Raw genomic sequence first — 14,911 nt, forward strand, 5'->3', positions numbered from 1 at the left:
CAGCAACAGCTAAGTGGCGCTTCTTTGTTCCCACTCACCCACCACCCCATTTCTTTTCATTTAATAAACACGTTTCTCAAAATAACTTTCTTCTTCCTCAATATTAAATTCCTCCTCCCTCTCCCAGCCTCAATCAACACAACATTTTGAATGTGAATTGGGCCCTTTCTTCCCCTTGTGGACAGCATTCATTTCTGAGCTCACATGGTTTGGCTTCTTGTGATTTCAGGGCTCACTCTGCTTCCACACAGAAACAGAAAATGTAATAAAACACACCTCCTCCCCAAACTGACAGTTATTTCCAATGAGGATTTCAGAGACAACAGATCCAGCCCACAAGATGCCCCTGAATATATCAGCTTACAGAAAAGGGGGACACATTCCTCTAAAACCTTAATATAAATTAAATGATATATTAAATAAATATTAAATATTAAATATTAAATTAAATATTAAATAAATATATAAAATAAATATAAATACATTCAGCAGCCAGATAATAGCACTGAAAAACTGACAGATGGCAGAACACTGAGGTTTAGTGGTGGCACTCACACATTACATGAATAATTCACTTGGACAAATGTATGGATGTGAGAGCATGTTCAGGTTAAGGATCTGACTCAAAGAAAAATGAAGAAAGATAAGCACAGTTTCTTCTTCACAATGACCCATTTCAAACCAACAGCCTGGATAACCATCCCCTCCAAAATCAGTCCATGCCACAAACTAATCAAACCAATGTCCATAACAGGGAGAAGTCCTATAGAGCTCATCAGCTGAGAATTCAATAGCACTCATGAGATACCCTTACAGTCACCACTTCCTGACACATTCAGTGGCTTGAAGAAAACCCAGTTAAAAAAATAATTGTATGAATAGCAGAAAAGGCTGGAGACATCACAGGTCCAACAGAAGTCAGGCCAGATGTGGTGCCATCTCACCTATCCAACAGAAAACAGGTCATGCTGTCCTGAGCACCTGGGGATGGGCAACAAAGCTCAGCAACTCCAGCAATTTGGGAAACAGAGAAAGCAAAGTACTGTTTTTGCTTTGTTAAAACCCAAAACCCAACCCCACAAACTGTTACCTTTAACTGAGCATTAGAGATAGGGACACAACATCCCTAACTGCCAGTAAGAGAGCACAAACTGTATTTAAAACCGTACCACAAAAGCATTCAGAAAATAAAAAGCTATTTAGCAGGTGGTTAGATGCTGAGAGAAACTGCCTTGTTTTCATCACACTGTATGCTGGAAGTACTCCTAAAATGCAACAGTCAGCACTAGCAATGCTCTTAAACTCCCTGGCTCAAATGGACTATGGACAATGTCCCAGTACTGCATTAATTGAGGAGCAGCCCCAGATCCTGGCAGAGGTGCTGGCAATTACATGGCCTGTCTTAAAGCAATTGATTTTATAAAGCAGTTTGATCTTGGCAGAGGTGAGAAATCTCTGTTTCCCAACCTGTCCCTTTCCCTAGGGAAGCTCTGCAGTGCAGGCTCCTCCACAGGACTGTGCTGCATTTCTAAGCAGGAAAATGAGACAGTTACAGGGATCTGAAGTCATTCCCCACCACAGAGAGAAAGTTCAGTCTTGATTTCATCAGAGAGAAAGAAAATGGGACTAGAGGAAGGGACCATACAGGAATGTCCAACTATACATCCTGCCTCTCACTACATCTTCTGTCTGTCGTTGCAGCCTCTTCTTTGCCCTTAATACCATTTACCCACACAAGGAGCCAGGTCTTTTCCATTAAGGGTTCAAACTACAAGCAAAGCCCAACACTTTGTTGTTTAATGGCCTGCCAGGTTTATAACTCGCTGCTGTCTTGACTAGCAGTGGCACGAAGTCCTGCAAATGTCTCAAGTTACCCCACAACCAGCACTGGGATGACATGTTACCAGGGTGACTCTGTGTCCTCACAGAGCAGATCAGTCTTTACTACTTGATCTTCATCCGAGTAAGTGTGAACTTCAGATTTGAGTAATCTCAGAAAACAAGTATCAACATTCAAGTACCCTGTGAATGTTGAGACTCAGGTCCATGTATACACCATACAAAAACTGATCTATTTTGGTTAAAACTCATAAAACCTAAATGTCTTACTTTGAGGCAAAGCACAGTAAATCTGCCCGATACAGTTATAAACAAAGTATGGCATAGCTACGTGCCACAGTCTGTTAAGCTGGTCTCAAAGCCCTTATAGTTAAAAAAACAAATTAAGAATTGATCCCTACAGGTACTGCTGCTTTCACTAGGAACTCCTGACTCCTCTTAGTCATAAATGTACTACAGAATGGGAACAAACTTCTTCCTGTGTCGAGGTGACACTGGCCTGCTCCCATTACCAGCAGGGAGTTATTTCAAGGGCCATCTATTTTTCAGAACAAAAGAACCTGCACAGAAATGCAGACTTCAGTGGTCTTAGAAGTTTTCAAGCGTGTAAAGAAAAAATAATAATAATAATAAAAAAAAAATCACAAAACTCTGAACAAATTACTTTGCTCTGAGGATGGCAATCCTGTATGGTAATAATCAGAGGCTCAGGTCAAGTTTCTTTTGTGATACTTAAGATTTAAGGCTGATTTCCCCAAAGGATGAAATAAGTGGAGAAAAAAAGGGAAAATGAAATAGCTAGAAAAGAAATGGAAGATGACTACCAAAAATTGTCAGGGGTCTTAGCACTGCATGGCTTATCCACAGGTTGTGCTATGGCCTATTTGCAGGCAGAGACTGCAGTGAATGGAGCTGCTTAGTTATGCAGCCCCCCTGCAGACAAACACACAGTGGAAGTGGGATTAATGAGATACCCTTTAACTAAGGAAGGTGCAGGGTGAAAGACCAACAAATATAGTACATAAATATGTTAATGTATTTATCCAAGTGATTTTTTTTCTGCAGCCTGTACATGGCTGCAAAAACGATTCAGTTCATTTTATGCAAGAAAAGTGCATTCATCTTCCTTAATTAGGGAGAAAGTAGGACTGGTACTAGGATTAAAAATAAAAGTATGGTTAATTTTCAAGTGCTGTGTGCCCCATTCTGGTGAAATTTGATAAAATACTTCCTCCAACACTGCTTCTGACTCATGGGAATATTTGTGCAGTACATGACTGGAAATTCAGTGGAACAGCTTGTACTAATTTCTTGGTCTGCCCAAGAACAAATCTGCAGACATAAGTAAGCACACAAATACAAGTCTACATATTAGTTCTCTCATTAAAATATCCCTGGAATTCCCTTCAACTCAACATCAGACAACCCTTCAAAGTTCTAGAACAATGGAGCACAAACAGGCCTCCTCAGAGAGTCATGAGAATGAGATAAAATACACTATATGAAAATCATGCATGTTCTTCTGACTTACTGGGTTTTTTAAAGGTAGTTACCTGCAGTTAACATCTGTCACACTTACTCTCAGCTTTAGTTATTTTACATTGCTCATCTTTCATCTGCTACTTTTTCCCTCCATTTGTTCTCAGAGGAAAAATAAAAAATGAAAAGACTGAGCAATGCTCTGACATTGCAAAGCTCCTCTGTAATGACAGAAGTGCTGTCTGCAGTGATGATAAATCCCAATATGGTAGCATGCAAAACACCGCAAATCTGAGTTTCCAAAAAGCCTGATCCCAGGTGTGATCTTCATGCATTGCTGCTAATCAGTACTAAGATGTTTGTAAGTCCCTTATAGACAGAAATCCACACCAGACAGTGCTGTCTGTATCATAGTCTGGAAAACTGGCACATCTGAAAGTTTGTAAACCATGTGATTTGAACGACCTGAATCTTTTGTGTCTGTAATTTTTGTTCTAACAAGCATAAGTTGACAGATCATCCTGCAAGTGCTGGGAATAACAGCTTCAGCTTCTTATCTGTGCTTGGTATGACATGTCTGAGAAACACCCCTTTTCTGTGCTACTCACTGCATGCTGCTTCCGACTCATCTGACCCGTCCGGACACTCTTCTTCGCCGTCACACTTCCACCTGGCTGGGATGCAGTGGCCGTTGTCACAAGTGAAATCTGACTCAGCACAAGTTTTCTTTGCTGCAATAAAAGAAAAAAGTACTTGGCATGAGTATAAGCAGTGCAGAAGATCCACTAAGAATGACACTGATTGCCCTGTATTAAGAGGATTCATTTCACATTCGACATTGCTTCTTCATGACAGAGCCAAACGTATCACAGGTGGGTGTTTGTTCTCAGTAGAACTCTGACCCCGCTATTATTTAACAAGTCACCTTTCTATGTCTTTTTCCAACCAATCAAAAACCAGTAATGTTCTTTTTCAGAATAGTTTTCTAAGGCTTTTACTATAAAAAGCTGCTGCCTTCGTGGAACTGAAAGAGTGCTCATGATTTACGGACAGGCAAGACAAACAAGTCTCACCTTTGGAGTACTATAATCTAAATAATAATGTTTCTATCTATGCAATCTATTCATGGCTTTTTAGTACCTCTGTCACTGCAGTAGATAGTCATAAAGCACTCCTTCAAATACTAAAATTCATTTCACTAAATGCCAACCACTCCACGCTCTTTGCTTTGCTTGCATTAATCCTGGGCTTGAAAGAGAGACAAGACATGAACTCAAGTCATTAATAGGTCTGTTCCTCTGTGCCAGTGGTGCAGCACCACCAGTGCTCTGCAATACTAGTCAGCATCTTTCCACTGCAGCAAAGAGAGAATTCCACATATACTTGGTTGCTTCAGTCAATGGACTCAGTGTCCATGTGACCACCAGGCACTCACAGCTTGGCTGGACTTGGTGCCTTCAGTGGCTTTTCTGCCATGAACTGGAGTGAACAGCCGTGCCATGGGAGTCCTGAGAGGGCTCAGGCTCAGTGTTACCACCCTGGCAGTGAAATACTCTCTGGATAACTGGTATCTACCTTCACTAGTATCAATTGACACAGAAGTGGTGGCAGGGAGATTTGTTTCTGCCCCTGCAAAGCTGCTCACAACCTAATAGGATCACAGGAAAATTCAGGTAGTGAAGGACCTCAGAAGGTCGCTAAGTCCAACCTCCTGCTCAAGACAGGCTCAGCTCTGAGGTCAGACCAGGCTACTCAGTGTTTTATCCAGCCTGGTCTGGAACACCCAAGATGGAGACAGCACAACCTCCCTGGACAACCTGTTCCGTGGCTGAGCTGCCCACACAGTGAGACTTGAGCTCGACAGCCGTTCCCTCACCCAAGTCATGTGCACACACCATTGAAAAATCAATGTTCATTCCAGCAAACATTTTCAAAGCATTACACACAACAAATAAGCCCCCGGGGTTTGATCTTTTATTTTCCTTTCTTGTTTTCTTACATGAGCTGCTGTCAGGAAGGGAGCCACGTTAAATATCACTCACGTGCCCACACAGGAAACAAGGAGCATTACTCTGTGAGCTGCTGAGAGATCTACATGGCTGAAATCAAGAACTCATTTTCTAGCACACAAAACATGTGGTTTCCCTGAACAGGCATCCAGCAGGAAAACACTGCAAAGCATCACTAAGCAGCTGTACAATCTCTGAGGATCCAGTTTATAAAGAGAACATACATTTACTCCCCTTCTGTTGCTAAATGAGCCAGATTCTAGCAAGGGGTGGAAAAAGACAATTTTCATTTTTCTTTTCAGTCATTCAGAAACAGATATTGTGAACTAATAGAGGATAAAACCCAATCTCATATAAACCAAAAGTTTTAAAAGAGACCAGTCATACTAAGGATCCAAAGACATTGCACAACTGTTATCAGAGGGAAAAGACTTTCTCCAGAACATTTTCTCTTAAAAATCCCAAACCTGTGAAACTGGCACATCACTTCTGTGTAGTTAATGCAAGTGTTAATGAACCTGATGTATTCAGTGGCCAGAAAGGCTGACCAGATTCTGATAGGATACACAAGCATAATGAAGTCAGAGCACTCTCCTTCTCCATGTGAAGCTGACTGGGTAAAATGTTGGTATCTGCTCTTAGGGCAAGGCTGTGACATCCACAAATGAAACAATCACAGTCTCATCCACAAAGCAGAGACCAGTGTAATACTGGAGACATTAGAAGCTTAATTTTTAGAATTATTCAGTTTTATGCTAGTTCTCTCAATGTTCTAATGTCTTGTTTTCCATAAGAAAACTGCCCTTTAACTTATTTTCTAGAGATCTGAACAGCAACAAAACTACTATTTCACCCCAAAATAAACCTCTCCTTTTGCCATCAGTCTCACACTTATGTATTTCCAGGACAAGTGGATGCAGTCAGGAGTGAGGGGTCAGCCCCAGAGAGGGGTGTAACCTGCTCCCAGCAGATGGTGGCCCCGATTGCTTTGTTCCCCGACACTGCTCCCCCACAGCACCACCAAGAGATTGCCTGGACTCACAAAAGGGGAGCAAAGCATTACTGACAGTCCCAGGGTGTCCCTTGGAGGTGTTAATGTGCTCCCCCAGTGCAGCTCCCCTTTGGAGAATGAAGTTGGGCACGACCACTCAGCAGCAGTGGCTGAACTGAGATGTGCCATTGTGTCCCCACACCCACCCAAAGGTCCAACAGTCCTGTGACAGATGAATCAGCAGGATACAAATGTGTTTGGTCCTTTGTTTGAATCTAAGCTATTTAATCTCTTAAAGGAGCAGGACTAAGTGAGGGGGAGCTCAAACCTTCCTATGATTATTATATTTATTTCTAGGATATTTTTTAAAATTTTGTGCTTTTTATTAATTATATACTTATTATTTAAATACTATCTTCGATGTGTTATTATTTTTTACTACTGTAACTCTCCAACATTGGGTCACAGCTCTGGAAGACAGTCTCAACTACAAAAAACTATGCTTTCTGTTGCAAACAACAACCCAGATTATTCAAACTGTGAGAATACTGAAGCACTGTCTCATTTCTCACCTCTAATACAAGACTGGAATCACTTTATTTCCAACCAGATTCACCTTCCGGCACTCAATCGTCATGTCTCTGGGATCACAACGCAGGCAGGGAGCAGTTAATTAAAATATCAGCTCTCTGTCTTTTCCTTCCTTTTTCTTTTTGAAGTCTGATAACCCCTTCTGTTAATCTCCCACGTTATACACCTTTCTTCTATCAATAATTCATTGAGGCTCACACTGTGAATTGTTAGCGGCGCATTAAAATGTAAAATAAATAAATACATCCCTTTTAGACAATGGGAGGACACAGGTTCATTCTGTGGTTTCACCTGGCTCAGAAATAGTCAAGCAAAATTAACTGTCCCCTGAGATCCATTTCCTTTGCCGTAAGCAGCCCAGGCAGCTCTGCTCACATGTCTCTTCCGAATGAACATAAACAAACAAGAGTAAGTAGTCACAGCATCGCTGTGCCTCCGCTCCTCGGGGGGCAAACTGATACCTGGAACAAGAAAAGAGAAGGATACCGAGCGGAGGCAGAGCCTTTCATCCTCCCCTCTCCTCGGATGGCACAGGGACACCACAGGGACGGCCTTGCTTGTGACTCTCGCCTCATTTGCCTTTAGTTCCTGCTTTTCCTTTCTCACATCTGCAGCTGGACAGACCTGTCAGACACTCCAGCGGCACCTGTGCAACCACGGGACTCAGCTCCCACAGGGAAACAGCCCTGGCTTGGGCAGCTTTCCAAAGCAAGCCTTAGTTACAGACAGTCATTCCTGCTTCTCTTCTCCCAGAAAGGCAGGCAAGCAGGGAGGGACAGAAGGTTTCAACTTTACCCAGGAACGACAGAAAAATACCCTAAAACATGCTGAATTTTAAACAAAACTGCATCAAACCAACATGGTCTCTCATTTTGCAAAACGTTCTTTTTCCTTCCATTGCTCACATCTCTTATCCTGAACAGCAAGTAAGGATTCAGGGGTCATCCCTGCAGCAAATTAGAAGCAGAGAACCCAGGGCAAGTGGTTTAGAATATGAACATTTATAGAGGGAATTCATAAAAAAGCAATCACTGGGAACATGTATAATTAGATCAGAGGAAATGAATATATACCAAAAGGAGCAAGCCTTTCTTGTGCTTTTTGTACAGGCTAGGAGCAGGGACAGGATGATATAAATGTGACTTCTAACTTCCAAAAATACCTCCTTCTGAAAGGCCAAATCCCTGACCCTAAGCTGAACAGGTATCTGAATCTAATGGAAAGGTCCAGGATTTATTCTTTCCTCCTCTTTCTAATAAAGCCCAACCTCCTCCTGCTGCCCTCAGTCACCTCAGTTAACCTCACTTAACTTCTGCCTCAGTTCCAGAGGCTTTACAGGGCAGGTACATCTTTTCAGTTACTCCTTATAAGACACCAGGCCCCCTGTGATCCAATTTCCAATTCATGCCTCGTTTATTCCTATTTTGCACATCTGTAACATTAAGCAATATCCAACTCCACAATAATTTCATTTCTTGCTACTCCCAATTTCCCCAAGCCAACAGCTGAAAAGCAGAATGAACATATTTCCTCTCTCATCATTAACAGTTCTAAGCAGTTGTTCAGTAGCAGCAGTAATGTAAAAGCACATACAAAAGCACATTGTCTTATTACAATTTGCCTATAAAGGACACTTTAAAATATTTTTTTCCCATAAGGGAATTAACCCCTACATAGTAACAACAGATTCTAAACACAGGATATTTAGATTAAGGGTTTTTCTTCAAACTCTGGGTTGTGTATCCAGACAGAAAACCAGGCTAATGAGAGCATCCTTGAGTGTTAACTCAAAAAGACCCTGCAAACTGTGCTCTCTCCCCATTATATCCATTCAGCAACTGTTGGACAATTTCCACCACTTCTAAAAGAGAGGAAAGATGTGGAAAATAAGTCTACTCCTACAAGTTTCATAAAATTGGTAGGTGAATAGAGAACAATCAAAATCACAGCTCCACAGAGGGAGATGAGGGGAGAAAGTGGCCACAAGTGCTGCCAGTCAGCCCAGATTCTGCATCTCATCCCAAGGTGGGTTTACTGCAGAGGGAAGGTGGCTATCAGGGATTTAAAAATCCCAGACACCAAACCCATTGAAAAAACTGGTTTGATTTGTTCCACTACCCTCATTCCTTCACACAGATCCTGCTCCTATTTTAACTTCTAAATCAGCACCAGACCTCCTGTCAAACTGTGTATCTGCTCTCATTTGCAGCCAATATTCAGTCTTCTTGCAGAAAGCAGTCTCACCCAAGCTGCTGTAAAAATACAACAAAATACAGTAAAAACCTATACAATGAAAGTTTTGTTGTGATCCCTCTACAGTTATAAAAAAGCACGACCCTGTAGGATGTGATAATGGGGAGATGATGGTAGGCCTGAAGAGAGGCATTGAAATTCATAAAACAGGGTTTCATTTCATGCTGGGAAACTTCAATGGCAACTTTGATCAGTGACTTATCAGAGCCCTGACAAGAGTAGAAGAAAAGCAGCATCCCATGAGTTCAGGAGCTTAAACACAGACCATGGGCCCCACTCAGCCCCGAGAGGTGCCACGGGCAGCTCGGTGTGTAACAGGACAGGATCCAGCTCCTGCCAGAACAAAATACGTTGTTATTATGGGTCATAATAACATATAATGGGTCAAAACATACCCTAGTTGAATCGCTTGTTGGCCCAAAGAGGTTTTCTGCTTACAAGAGGAAGGACTGGTTCATAATTCATGTTTTGAGAGAGTTTCTGGGCTATACAAAACTTGACAGCAAACAGTTGCTTTCAGTTTGTAACCTCAGTCAGCTCCTGATCTTTGCAAATGTCACCCCCAAACAGAAATTCCCAGCAAAAGAAGAAAGCAATTTCAAAAAAAATTTTTAATTCAAGGTTATGTTCACCACAAATTTGATACATACTTCCAAATCCAGAAAACTCTTACAGCAGGAGACTGAGCCCTAACCATGCACTTTGTGAGCATCCCCGCCCTCCAGGAAAAGTCTGTGGTATTGAACCCAAATCCTTTGATCGGGTTATATACCCAAAGGATCTTAAGGAGATCTGGAAATCCTAACCTATGTGTGGAGCCCAAGTACTCTCCATTCCTGCTGTTGATTTTGCAAAGGAGGAAGCGCCACAGGGAGTGTGGGACAACCGACCCCGGTGTGGTTTCCTGCTCCCAGTAGGTGGGCACACAGTGCTCCCTGCCCAGCCCTGCCCAGCCGCCCTGCTTTGGGCACCCAAACACCTCATGGTGGGAGCCTGATCCTCGCCAGCACCTCTGCCAGAGCAACCCATGCCAAATCCTTGGCATGGAAAATCCCAGGAATGTGTTGTTTCGCAGCTACAAAACAGCAACAGAGACGATCCCAGACTCGAAATATCAGGAAATCCTAGTGGATGTGGACTATCAAGTCCTTTTTTCTTTTCAGACAACTAAGGACACCTTGAAGTAATGAAAGGGAATATTTAACCATTCTCTGAATCTGGCCACTTTTTTTGACGCTGCCATCCCAGCAGGCAATTACCTTTGTAAAGCAAGATTAATCAGATCCTCTCAAACAGCCAGTGCTCAGACACAGACCACAGTCCCTTTGATACTCCACATGAAACACATTCTAAAGAAACTTCTCCCCAAGACCCTCAAACCAGCCCCAGAAAACAACGCCCCATTGACAAAAGCCCAGTCAGAGGCTCTGGGGCTGCCCAAAACATGCAGCTGCTGAGCCTGAAGCCCCTCTGATCAATCAAATCAAACCAATGACACTAAAAGAAGAAAAAGAGATGTCACCTGTGATTTTTCATTAGTATCAAAGGTGCATTTTAAATGGTAATGTGTGTAAGCCTCCTCATTAGAATTATTTAAATACATTTTCCTGTCTAATGATGAATTTAATGTAAGGAAAATGGCAGCACCCAATTGAAAGCTATGAAAAGCAGAATCCTGAAACAGCATTTTGTTCTCATGTATGAAAATAAAGTGACTTAAACTAACATATACATGCCTTCATTCCTAAATTTCCTCATGTAAATCAAGGTAAAACTGAGCAATATTTTCCCCCAACCTGTCCTCAGGTTGCTGTTGTCATTTCAGACTTTAAGAAGGGACTGTATGCTCAAAGGTTGCTCTGTTTTTTGACAAACACACAAGTTGGTCTAATGAATGCAGCAATTCCCCTTACAAACCATGCTTCACCAGTAGGAAAAGCAGAAAACCCAGAGGAGAATTCAAGGATAAAAATATCCACTTGGACTGGTGTGCTCCTTCGAGGGCATTGGAGGTCTGTAGAACATACTACTTGGGTATTCAAAACAAGTTCTTCTTGGAAGTTTGAAGGTTTTGTCAGAGCCTGGGGGCTTTGTCTTGGAGAGAGCTCCACAGCTGGGAACAGCCCAGGCTGAGAGCTCAAGTGCTGCCTCACTCACTTCAGAGGAACGTGCCCCCACACTCCTTCAGGCAAGGCTCCCTCCAACATCTGCTCCCTCCATTTTTCCTTCAGCTTTCTCCATTTTTCATTTTAAATCCACTCATAAAAGATCAGTGATCTTTTAAGCTGAATAAAACCAGGGTTTGTGACAATTTTCTCATTGCTGTTCTCCAGGAACCCACATCACCTCAATGTTCAAGTCTTTGTAATTAAAAAAAAAACAACAAACCCATAAGAAAACTAACCAACTTCCCCCCCCCCCCATGCTACTTGTCAATTGGAAAATCATGTCCTTCTATAGAGGGCAGAGGAAGAGAAAACAGATTTTCCTACCTACCAGCATCTTAAATACACCCCAGCTTTGCTCAGAAATAGGCTGACAACCCTGTCCAGCCTGAGTCACCTCTGGATGCCACTGATCAACCTCTCTACAATGTGACACTGCATGGGAGGGGTGAGAAAGTACCTGCCAGTGACTGTCAAAACATGCCACTGACAAAATCTCTCAGAGCTCTTTCTCATACAGCAGCAACAGTGTCGAGAAGGCTGGCAGGTGGATAGACATGGTTGGGCTTCAGAAAATAGAATTTTTCTTACATCAAATATTACCCGAGGTAGCACCGCATGAAAGGGGCATCAGAAAACTTGCTCCCTTAAGAGATCTGAGAACTTGAAATGCACAAGTCATGCTCAGCCTCACTCACAGATACACGGACACAGACACATTAAATGACACTCCACAAGTCACGCAGCAAATCCTTGGCACAGCCAAGGACCTTGACCCACATCTTTCAGCCACATTTGATGCTGTGGTTGCAGTCTCTTATGCTCAAGTCAAGATTTCCTCTGTACAGAAAAGAGCAGCCATCACTCTGCTGGGGAAGCTGAACGTGTTTCCAGAACTCCATATTGCTGCAGTCATGACCTTTTCAAAGGATTTGGTATGCTCGAGTTTCCAGTTTGTTTCTAAATATTTCTTTGACTGAAGCTCATCCACAGTGACTTTTGCTGACAGAATTGCCAGCTCTGTCTGTCTCTCTGGGTTTTGTTTTGCTTTCTTTTAACAAGCAAGACATTGTTGCAAGACAGAAGCTCTTGGGGTGGCACCTCCATGTATGTTATTTCACAATGAAGGACCTCTGCAAATTCCTCAAGAGGCACTTGACATTACTCTGTCTTTCTGTTTCTGGGACTTAAACACTAGGGGCCATACTCTATCCTCATGAAACAGCACCAAAGTCCATGAACGATAATCACTGGTCTCAGTGGTCTCTGTGCAAAATTGGTCACAGATGTTTTTACGACGCCCTACGACATCTGTTTTCGATACAGGTTTTATAGCCCTTAGACGAAGTCAAAGTCCCTGATGACCAAAGTCAACCCCCCTGATGACAAAAGCCAGGTTTCCTGAGGACAAAACAGACTGAAAGTTCTTCCTGATAGCAAATATATTAAGGCAGAAAAGCAGAAGTGGTTAATTTAAGTTGATGGAGCGATTTTGGTTTCCACCTACACACATGCCCATAGCTTGTCAGACAGGTACCAGGGAAACAGAACAGCCATGCTTTATGGATACAATTGCCTTCATTTATTCAGAAAACGAGAGAAAAGAGACTAAGACATGTGAAGGCAGATCCTTTCACCAAGTAGGATATAAGAAGAGCCTCCCTTTATAGTTGCTGTTTTCTGCTCAATTGTATATTTCTAAGTGTTATTCCTTTTTCATAGGTGGTGGCAAGAAAATCTCCAAGATCAGTGGAGATAGCAAAAAACATCCCCAAACCCTCAAGTGCTACTATTTCTTACCTGGGTTATGCTATCATATCAAAACATAACAACACTGGAGTTTACAGGTGCAGAAATTGCCTTTCACAGCTTGGACACAGCATTTAAATTCTCATTGCCTGAATTTAGTGTACACACTTGTGAGGTTAAAATGCACCAAAGCAAAACATGGCACCTGCAGCAGAATTTCACGCCAAGTTTGCACGCAGCAGGTAAATCCAGAGGCCCAAAACTCTGTGCAGACCCAGGTAGGACGAGCTCCCTGTCACACTTCCACAGCAGCTGCTTGATCTACAGTCTTTGGGGTTAAAATCAGCATAAGGCATTCCTGGCAACCCTCAGCCCCCGGCTGCACGTTTGTTGGCTCACTCGGCCAACACGGGCTGTGAGAGCACAAAACATCTGCGGGGAAGCAGCAGCAATTTCCCCCGTGCCCTCTGCCTCTGAAAGCAGAGCAGCGCCATTACACACTGGGAGTCCCTAAAATTGCAGGTAAAGTCACTTCCTCTGCAAATCAGCACGAGAAATGTATACCATTCAGAGCCTGTTTCCAGGACTTGGCGTGGGCCCAGGCCCCATACTGTTCCTTACAGCTGTGTGGAGAAACAGGAACCTGATATTTACACCTGCGAGCTCTGTGTTTAAAACACACGCTCACCACATTCCCGTGTGCAAGTGCTATATGTTTCCAAAATTGTGTTAATTGCTAACAGCACAGGTATCTCTAAGCTGTAATATAAATTACCCCGATCTAATGGCATGTTGGAAACCCAACAGAACTTAATGCAAAATTCCCAGTCCCTAACAAAACAAAGAAAAGGGAAAAAAAAAAGGAAAAAAGTAAAGGCTTGTCAAGAGTTGGAATCAATGACCTAAATCACAGACTTGAAGACTCAACCCTCCCAGTGGCCAAAGGATGCCTTCTGTTGGTAGGAAATAAGGAGAGGGGACACGAGAAGCGTAACAGACCTGGGATGTCTGAGGGGTATTGCCGGTTCTGTGCACAAATCCATGGAGGGGGGCCAGTAGGGGAAAGGCAACATGGATTTGTGCTCCCAATTAGGGAATTAACATGTGCAGGAACACACCTGAGCATTATATTTGGCAGCCAACAGTGGAGGAAATGAAGCTGTTACTTTGCTTGTTTCTGCTGCATTTATGTATTTTTTTATTAGAAGCAACACTGCATTTTGTATCAATTTATACATGGTCCAGTTGCTTAATGTTGAATCAATGTTTGCTCTTTTTCTCCTGTTCCTACTTTAATCAATGAGTTGCAGAGTAAAATATGCAAGAAATGCTCTATACAGTTAAGGAAAAAACCTCACATGCCATGGTTTACTTTCTGGAAAACTAAAATACTACAGTTAAAATACCCATTGCAGTGTCTTGGAAGAATGAAGAGTCAATAAAAATTGACAAAAGGAGTGGGGATTTTTCTAAAGATTTAAATCTAGTGCTTTCAACTTTATCCTCTTTTTCCATTTGCTTGTTTTTAGCAAAATTGTGGCGCTTTCTAAGTAAAATTTTTTTCCTAGGGTTATTTTAAAGTTCCCCTTTCTGACTCTACATTCATGGTCCTGAATTACTTCACTGCTTCAGACACCGCAAACAGAAATGGAAATTAATAATTGGAATGCCACAAAAGAAAAAACATACGCACAGAAACCCCTCTGCGCCCTCACCAACATTACTGAAAGTATTCATATGTCATACCAAGAGGTATGGTGTAGGAACCCGAAGTGAATTAACTGCAGCAACAATAAGATAATAAAAAAATATTTAGAGGCTGGTTGTTAATGATC

At 42.3% G+C, this 14,911-nt stretch overlaps 1 protein-coding gene across 2 annotated transcripts in view; it reads right to left on the reverse strand.

Annotated features, from left to right (window-relative positions):
• Positions 1 to 14,911, reverse strand: part of LRP8 (LDL receptor related protein 8) — a 170,832-nt gene that overhangs the window by 61,085 nt on the left and 94,836 nt on the right. For both annotated transcript variants that reach the window (XM_051800940.1, XM_051800949.1), the window contains exon 3: positions 3,927 to 4,049. In XM_051800940.1, coding sequence (XP_051656900.1) covers positions 3,927 to 4,049 — 123 coding nt within the window. The remainder of the gene's footprint in view (positions 1 to 3,926; positions 4,050 to 14,911) is intronic.

This window comes from Manacus candei, unplaced genomic scaffold (genome assembly GCF_025592945.1).
Source record: "Manacus candei isolate 608988 ecotype Guabito, Panama unplaced genomic scaffold, ASM2559294v1 h1tg000005l, whole genome shotgun sequence".
Taxonomy (NCBI): domain Eukaryota; kingdom Metazoa; phylum Chordata; class Aves; order Passeriformes; family Pipridae; genus Manacus; species Manacus candei.